This window comes from Wyeomyia smithii, chromosome 1 (assembly GCF_029784165.1).
Source record: "Wyeomyia smithii strain HCP4-BCI-WySm-NY-G18 chromosome 1, ASM2978416v1, whole genome shotgun sequence".
Taxonomy (NCBI): domain Eukaryota; kingdom Metazoa; phylum Arthropoda; class Insecta; order Diptera; family Culicidae; genus Wyeomyia; species Wyeomyia smithii.
Genome location: NC_073694.1, coordinates 12,266,928 through 12,275,914, shown reverse-complemented (window position 1 = coordinate 12,275,914; position 8,987 = coordinate 12,266,928). Strand labels below are relative to the sequence as shown.

At 40.5% G+C, this 8,987-nt stretch overlaps 1 protein-coding gene across 1 annotated transcript; it reads left to right on the top strand.

Annotated features, from left to right (window-relative positions):
- Nucleotides 1–2,218: 2,218 nt before the first annotated feature.
- LOC129717484 (thiamine transporter 1-like) lies at nt 2,219–5,151 on the top strand. Its single transcript, XM_055667401.1, has 2 exons — nt 2,219–4,263; nt 4,327–5,151. The coding sequence occupies exons 1-2, from the start codon at nt 3,741–3,743 to the stop codon at nt 5,112–5,114; spliced, it is 1,311 nt and encodes a 436-aa protein (XP_055523376.1). The 5' UTR covers nt 2,219–3,740; the 3' UTR covers nt 5,115–5,151.
- Nucleotides 5,152–8,987: the final 3,836 nt, after the last annotated feature.

Below are 8,987 nucleotides of genomic sequence, written 5' to 3'. Positions count from 1 at the left end.
GAAAATGAGAAAAGCCAAGTGAAGAGGTAAAAATCCAAAGAAATACTAAAAATAAAAGGAGTGCAAAAAAACGCGAATCTCAATTTAAAAGAATAAAAGAAAAAACAGCACAAAGAAAAAGTTTAAAAAAGGACAAGTAGGACAGGAAAAAAGAACAGAGAAACATAAGATGAGGAAGAATATTTTAGAGAAGAATAAAACGACAACCGTATAAAGGCACGACATAGGTAAGAATACAAAAGGAAAGGGAAGTGGGACATAATAAAATGGAAAAAAGGTGATACGAAAAAAATGCATTACCCTGCGACCAAAACCCAAGCACAATACAAACGAAAACAGAAATTTAACGTGAAATCGAAAAAAAGGAAAATTTAACTTTTTCGAAAAAATTTGAAAAAAATTAATAAATTTAGGTAAAAATGCAGAAGAAAATGAAAAGAAAAAAAAACAAATAAGAAGAAAAGGGAAAACAAACTCCGGAATGAAACAGAAAAAGTAAAGAAAATTCAAATAATGGGTGAGTAAATTAACTTGAAGAAAAAGGAAACCAACACAAAGCAGTAAAAATTAAACAATGTTGAACCAAATCTAAGAAGAGTGGGAATAAAATAGATTCGAAAGGAAAAAGTGAGAAACGAATGGGACAGAAAAAAACTCGAAGAAAAAAGGAAATTATAAGATAAGGAAAAATCATGCATTCCGAAAGCTCAAACCGGACCAAACAAAGCTCAAAAAAATGAAAGATTATATCTACTTAAACATTCCTGTGAGTTTTGGTGTTCCTAGTCACTAACCTTATTTCAAAGACTTAATTGAGTTTCCTCGTAAACATAACATTGAAGCGAAGAACCCGGCGAGCAATTACTTTGCGAACTCCCAAGTAAGTTGACGCGTTTTGATAATGGCTAGGGGCTCTTGGAGTGCACTTTTTTTGCATTTTGTTGACCAATGCAATTAAAGCGGAAAACAATTTTTCCAAATGAGGAGAAACGGTGAAACCAAAAGCGTCAAAAGATAATGAAAAAAAAAATAAATAAAATCAAAAGCAAAGTAAGAGACAACGAAGATAGGGACTAAAATGACGAACTAACTAATCATGGGAAAGCGGGGATCGTAAAATAACGAATAAGTATCTAACAAAAAAAGAAAAAAAAATCAAATGACAAAGAGGAAGATTATAAAAATTAGAAGGAAAACTACAGAAAACGGAAGAACTCAAAATAAAGAAACAGAGAAATTAAAATTGAGACAAGGAGCAAAAAAAAGTAAATGCAAAACTAAACAGTAGGAGAAGAAAGGCAAAATGTGAAATAGAATTGGAAAGATCAAAAGTGAATGAGACACAGCATTTGAAAAAGTCAAAGAAAAAAAGAAAAGCAAATAGAAAAATATAAAAGAAACAGAAGAATAGAAAACAAATATAGTTTCATTCAGGATAATTGAGTCATCTGGATAATCGAATGATATAAAAATATTCAAATTTGCGAACAACGAACATAAAATATATATCTTTTAATTTTTCTTGTACTTGTGGCATAACCAGGAATTATTTCTAAGGTGAAAAGAGGAGAATCTTGAGAAGCAGAAAAAATTGAATACTGATTACTTTCACTTAATTCTAACATGTCCCAAACATGCCGGAAGTGACATAAATGGTAACAAATATGCCAGAAAGAATGGTAAAGGTAAAATTTCGGAATAAAAGTAAAAAATGAACACCAAAATAATAAAATTGCGAATAATCTAGTCTAAGATTACGGATAATCGGATCCGACCTGTAATATAAACAAATCGAAAACTGAAAATTTAAAATAGAAAAAGAGCAAGGGGATAAACAAAAAATATTAAATAGAAAAACGGATCAAAAAAGAAAAAAATGTAAAAACTGAAAGTATAGAAGGAAAATAACGCGAAATGGAATAAACAGTCAAATTTAGGTAAAATTATATAAGAAATAATAGGAAAATAAAAATGGAAAAAGGAAAACACAGCAGGAGGAATAAAGTAAAAGACATGAGTAATAAAGGAAGAGAAAGAAAATGGGAGAAAGAAAACAAAAAGTATGGAAAATATATAGACAGCACAATTTAAAATCAACAGTGCGGTATTAGCTGAAGAAGATCAAGACAAAAAGAAAAAATAGAGGGAGAGAAAGAAAGAAAAAAGACATAGAAGGAAGAAAAGAATCACACAAAACAGAAGAATAAACATATTAAATTAGGAGAAGAAACATTGTGAAATAAAAAAGTAGAAGCGAAAAAAGTAACACTAACGAGGTAGTAAAAAAGGGGAATTTCTCCCGAAAGAAGTACACAGACAAAAGAAAAGAAAAAACGAAAAATAGAAAAGAAAACAGAGAGAAATTAGATGAAAATTCAGGGCTACCAATCATTTGAAAACAAGCAAGTAGAAAGAGAATAGCTACTTAAATTTACTGCTTCAGATCATCAAATTGATTAGCAAGTTCACCTCGATATAAGGCAACTTTTTTTTTCGTTACGTTATATTGAAGCACAAAAAAAAATATTTTTATTGATGCAAAATTATTGATGGTTACTCAAGGGTGCACAAAAACTTATTTTCTATTACCTAGTAGTAGGTATATAAACCTTATAAACCATGCCTCTTCGAGGCAATTTTCGTTGACTTGTTTAAAACATTTATTCGGAACATTGAACCAAAAACAAATGTTTTACTTTTATTTTAGAATATCTAAAAAAAATTACGTTATATCGAGGTATGACCGTACGTTGACACAAGTTACGTTGTCGTAATTTTACGTTATCCTTGCGGTCGCATCTCATACATAACCTCCTAATGTTTTTTAATACTTTTTCATACTTTTTCAACAACATTTTAACACAATTTAAAAACTTTTTTACATGTTATTTACAACATTGTTAAAACTCATTGTATATTTTTCGGATATTTGTTGTCATCTTTGATATAGTTTTCAACCTTTCTAATATATGACATTTTTGATACTTCAAAATCAGGCGCCACATTTTAGGTGTGAAATTTTTGTCATTTTGTCAATTTTTGATATTATTTCAACAATTTTGCCATTTCAATCTATGACATTTTTGACACTTCAAAATCAAAAGGCCACTTTTTAGGCGTGAAGTTTTCGTGATTTTGTTTTACATATTGTTTTACGTTATTTGACAGGTTTCAACACTGTTTTAGCGTGTTTTCATGCATCTGACAATAGCTCTTTTAAGACAACGTTCAATAGAATTAAGTGAATAAACAACGACAAGCGTTACCATGGCAGGTACGGAATATAAACATGGCTAACACGATAACTAGACACGACATTAAGCGTAAACCTAAATCGAACCACGAAAACTACCAAAACTGTTCCACGTTCCGAGAAAAAACTCTGCGATCAATTCGTCTCAATCGGTTGTGGGCGGGTGGCCGAAAATCGGCTTCTATTTTTACATTATTTTACCGCCTTTTCCCTCATTCGCTTTCACGAAAAAGCAAGAAAAAAAAACGCACACCGAAAGAAATCAACCGAACCGAACGCCGTCGATCGTTCGTTATCTGATCGTTCTTCTTTTCTCCGTGTCACGATGCTCACTGCTGAGTGCGAGAGTAACGCTCGGAACGAAGCACGTGTTCATCCTCTTAAATAGAACTTCAGCTTATCTCTCCGGCTTCTAGCAATAATCAACCCGCGGCTGTGCGTGACTCTGAGTGTAGTGTGATAGTGCGATAGAAACTAGTGCAAACAAATGCCATCCCGAACGAAACGTTGGAAGTGGATTTCGCTCGTTCTGTGCATTTTCGGCTTCCTGAAGGAGTTTCGTCCGAGTGAGCCGTTCGTGTTTCAGTTTCTTACCGGCCCGTGGCACAATGTTACCGTCGAACAAGTCGTCCAGGATGTGTTTCCCATCGGCACGTACTCGTACGTGGCGCAGTTGGTTGTGGTGTTTCTGATAACGGATTACTTTCGCTACAAGCCGTTGATTATCGTTGGTGGATTGGCCGGGACGGTCGTATGGTCGCTGTTCGTATGGACCAGTTCGCTGAGGGCCCTGCAAGTGCTAGAGGTGTTCTACGGGACGTACATGGCGGCCGACATTGCCTATTGGACGTACATTTATGCCAAGGTGGATCGGAAGTACTACCAGAAGGTCACCTCGCACATTCGATCGGCAACGCAGGCCGGACGGTTTCTGGCGGCGACAACATCCCAGACTGTTATTTACTATGGTTTGATGGATTATCTAGGGTTGCATTATCTCTCGCTGGCAGGTAAGTTGAATTTGACAATTAGATGTACCATCGATGGTTGCTTTGATGGAAGTGTCGTTTCAGCCCAAATCGCTACTACCGTATGGGCCTTTTTGTTACCTGCGGTGCCAAAAAGTATGTACTTCCACCGGGAAGAGTTGCCCCCCGATGAGGAGTTTGGAGCGTTGCAGAATGGCGGGAAGACAACCATCAGTTCTACATGCAACCGGGCGAGGACTCTGCTGTGGTCCCACTCTAAATCGGCATACACTAGCTTCACTGTTCTTCGATACAGTCTGTGGTATTCTTTAGCGGTTTGTTTTTACTATCAAATCACCGCTTACGTGCAGGCCTTGTGGACCACCATCGGTGGTCCGGACACGGTCCTGTGGAACGGCGCAGTGGAAGCGATTCTTACCCTGGCGGGATCTTTAGTAGCGCTGCTCGCGGGATTTGTTCCACCGACTTGGCTGACGGTGAAACCAACTTTGTTCGGGCTAGCGGTGATTGCCGCGCTGGAAGGTGCCGGTCTGCTAGTGGCAACTGTAACCTCCAGTCTGCTGGTGTCCTACATCGGCTACACCATATTCGGGATTCTGCATTCTTTCGCGATCACGTTGGTGAGTTCGGAGATTGCGAAGCACATCTGTGACGACAGTTTTGCGTTGATTTTCGGCATCAACACGCTGGTTGGACTGGTCTCGCAAACTCTGGTGACAATCGCTGTGGTGGACAGCGATGGCTGGCTCGCGCTAGACGTCCGCGGTCAGTTCACGGTGTACGGATTTGCATTCGTGGCGATCGGGTTGCTGTACGTGGGATTCTTGCTTGTGGAGCTTTTCGGCAGCAGACGACGCGAACTGCCGAGTTAAGGATTGAGTCTAGAAATAAAATCTTTAAATTTTGAAAGATGTTTGGAAAATCCGCACTAAAAGTCCAACGATTTTCTGGATAAACTCTCTAATACGTCTTATATGACCAGTGGTTTGAGTCGTCGTTAGACGACATTAAAGCAGTAAAAATATGTCTCTAGGAACACTCCTGATGAAAAATCCTGAAGGTAGAGGTGTCGGATGGTATATTTTATTCAAAAATGCAAATGTGCCGCACGGTGAGGCAAATTGGTCCGTTGGTGCGACAAAACCTCATAACTCTATAATGGTTGTTTCCACAGTGTTCATGTCTTTAGCTTAGCTGCTAGCTACCGAGCGGGTCGAAGGTTGCGGATCACGGCACGGCCATTAGATATAATGGTTAGTTGCGAATACTTGAATAAGCAACCCCGGACAAGCAGCGGGGATGGTCTATGGATGTGGCGTGGCCTAACAGTGGGCCCTGTTGAGTTTCCTAGAAATACCACAATACCCGAATACCAGTCCTGACAAGCGAAGTGCTACCGCCATAAGTACCTTAGTCCAAGTCCTCACCAACCGGTTAGGCTTCCGATCAAAAAGTTCACCCACAATCTGCCGTGGGCTGGGATTTTGACTTAAGCGCCAAATTTTCAATTTTCGTTTTTTACGTATTACTATAGTATGGGTTGCCTACTTTAAGATGCTTGTTGCCGTTTTAAAAAATATTGAAAAATAGCTGGGAAATATCAAAAATAAGAAGTGACGTTAGCGCCATTTTGCATAGCAGTGACGTTGAGGTATGGATAAGAAACCGTACCATGCTTGTGGAGTGCTGCGATGCATTTTTTGCGCCACCTTCTTGCCCGCATTTTGTATAGCATTGCGCAGCAGTCGTGAGGTCGATTCACATGTTTTGATTATGCATTTTACTGCTGACTATCGACCAGTACGCATGGCAAACTTGACTATTCAGACACACCTACGTCACTTTTCGTGCAAAACGTTGAAATGGTTTTGTTATTTTGCAGGAAAAGTGACGTTGATGTTGAAACTCAATGCATTTATGAAAATAAACGTGTAAGCACAAGGGGATACATTTTTTAACATATTTACTCCAATTTTATCAGATTAGAATGCTAATAAAAGCGCTTCTGTCAATTTGCGAATGATTTGGAAGAAATTCCTCCTCGAGCGATTTTTTGCTTCTGGCGCTTACGTCAAAACGCTAGCCTACGGCAGCAATGGAGACACGGTTTACTAGAAGAAGACCCATGCGATCGCCCGTATTCTGTAGCTGTAGCCGTCGTGAGAACGCTAGGATCGCGCACCCATCAAGGTAACGACGAAAGTCGCACTCGACCCAACAAACAAAAGCCTGCATGGATGCGACGATTGAAATCCCGAGTTGCATTACTACGGGCAAAAATTGGTCGGTTAACGCAATACACCAAGGAAAACCGATCAGGAAGGCTCTGAAATTGTTAAACCCGCAGAGCTTTGTGATATCAGTAAACCCAACCTCACAGATATCCTCGACACCCACGTACAGCGGTTAAGTGCTCTTGCCAAGCGGATGCGTCGTTAAAGTGAATTTTCGAAGCGGAAAGAACAAAATCGGATGTTCAGGACTAACGAACGAGAGTTTTACAACCACATTCAGAACAGAAATCCGGACTACAGCGAAGGACTCCCTGAGATTGGCGAAGTAACACAGTTTTGGGCCAATTTATGGGAGAACCCCGCTCAACACAATAACGACGGGATGTGGTTGGTATAAGAAGAGGAGTAAAGTGGTGGATTTGAACGCATGCCCGCTGTGGCAGTTTCCGCCCAGGATATTCGCGAGGCTACATGGTATACCAGAAATTGGGCAGCACCTGGACCTGATTTTGTGCACAATTTCTAGTATAAAAAGTTCTCCACAGTCCATGGGCGATTGCTTAGCATAGCGGATTGCTTCAACAGGGTGCTGAGAGATCCCCAGGAGCTCCCAGAATTAATCACTAAAGGGGTAACTTATCTTCTACCCAAGGACCGTAATACAGCTGACCCAGCCAAGTACAAGCCAATTACCTGTTTGTCAAGCTTGTACAAAGTGCTCTCGTCGGTAATTACAAGAAAAATACAGGACCTTTGCGACGCCAACCAGGTGATAACCGAAGAACAGAAAGGCTGCCGGAAAAGCACGCAAGGCTGCAGAGACCAAGTCATCATGCAATTATTGTTGGTCAGGCAAACCGGAAACAGAGATACCTTGGCATAGCATACATCTGTTGGGCAAATCGGACATTGTACAACAAATAAAAAACGCGGTTTTAGTGAGCAACGTGTTAGTTCGATGTAGTTTAATTGCACATGTAATGAAGAATGACAAAATGTGTTAAAGGATTGCATCAGCCAATTTTTGAAACAAACAGTGTTGGTTTTTTGTAGAGGTAGACCGGAGTGAGCCACGCAATACGAAGGGCGCATAAATGATGACGGCATATGGAGTATTTTCTAACACTCCTCCTCGTCGTTACCCTTCGTTGATAACAGTCCTAGGAGTTCAGACAGCTTTTTAAGTTTCGTGGTTCCAAGCGGCTTGGTTAGAAGGTCAGCCGCCATCTGATCGGTGGGACAATACTCAAGCCGCATTACTCCCTTGTCGACCAGCTCTCGAACATACCTTTCTTTCGTCTCTATGTGCTTAGAGCACCAACACCAGGGGTGAGTACCTACTTGAATACCTTACTTCTAACGATGTCAATGTATGTAATGTAGGGAATAACCCCACTTTTATCAACGCTATCAGGCAGGAGGTCCTTGATCTCACTCTGTGTAGCGCCTCTATTTCTGAAAGGATTAAAAATTGGCATGTCTCCGATGTTAATATAGAGGCTAACCCTCTGAAAAGAGAGCTGTTCAGAAATCCTAGGAATACAGATTGGGAATCCTTTAAGGAACACCTGATCGATTCACGAACTTTCAGTTACAGCAACATTCGAAATTCAGTTGACCTGAATTCGGCAGCAAATGATCTACAAAACAGAATCATGGATGCTTTCGACGCTAACTGTCCACTAACACAGCGCTCAGTATGCCGTGACGTACCCTGGTAGAATGATCAACTTAGTGACCTTCGTCGGGAAACTAGGCGGTTGTTCAACAGGGCGAAAGTCACGTCTAACTGGGACGACTACAGGGCGTCCCTCACTAAGTACAACGCCGAGCTACGCAAGGCTAAACAGAAATCCAGAGTTAGTTTCTGTGAAAGAATCCAAACTCTGCCGGAAGCTACGCGGCTCCAAAAGGCGATGTCCAAAGACCATACTAACGGTTTAGGACAAGTGAGGAAAGAGGATGGATGCCTCACTGTCACTACCAAGGAAACGCTGGAGGTTCTTATGAACACCCACTTTCCTGGATCGACAGAGACCTGAAGAACTGAATAGTGATGGGTCGCGACAGGACAATTCGAGACATATGGCGTCTCGGGAGTCCATCCTGCTGGCCCGTCGACTGTTCACGGAAGCTTCAATAGGCTGGGCTCTAAGCTCATTCGACCCTATGAAGTCTCCAGGTCGAGACGGCATACTACCCATCTTTCTACAAAAATCGGCCGCAGTTATCATGTACGAACTCATCAACCTCTTCAAAACCAGCTTTGTCCTGGGCCATATTCCGGATAACTGGCTGAAGGTGAAGGTAGTGTTTATCCCCAAAGATGGAAGAAAGGACAAAACCCTACCTAAAACTTTCAGGCCCATAAGTCTGACTTCATCACTTCTCAAGCTGATGGAGAAAATAATGGATAAATATATCCGTGATGAGTTTCTTAAAGACTCCCCGCTGAACAGGAACCAACATGCCTATCAATGCGGCAAGTCAACAGAAACTGCTCTTCACAGC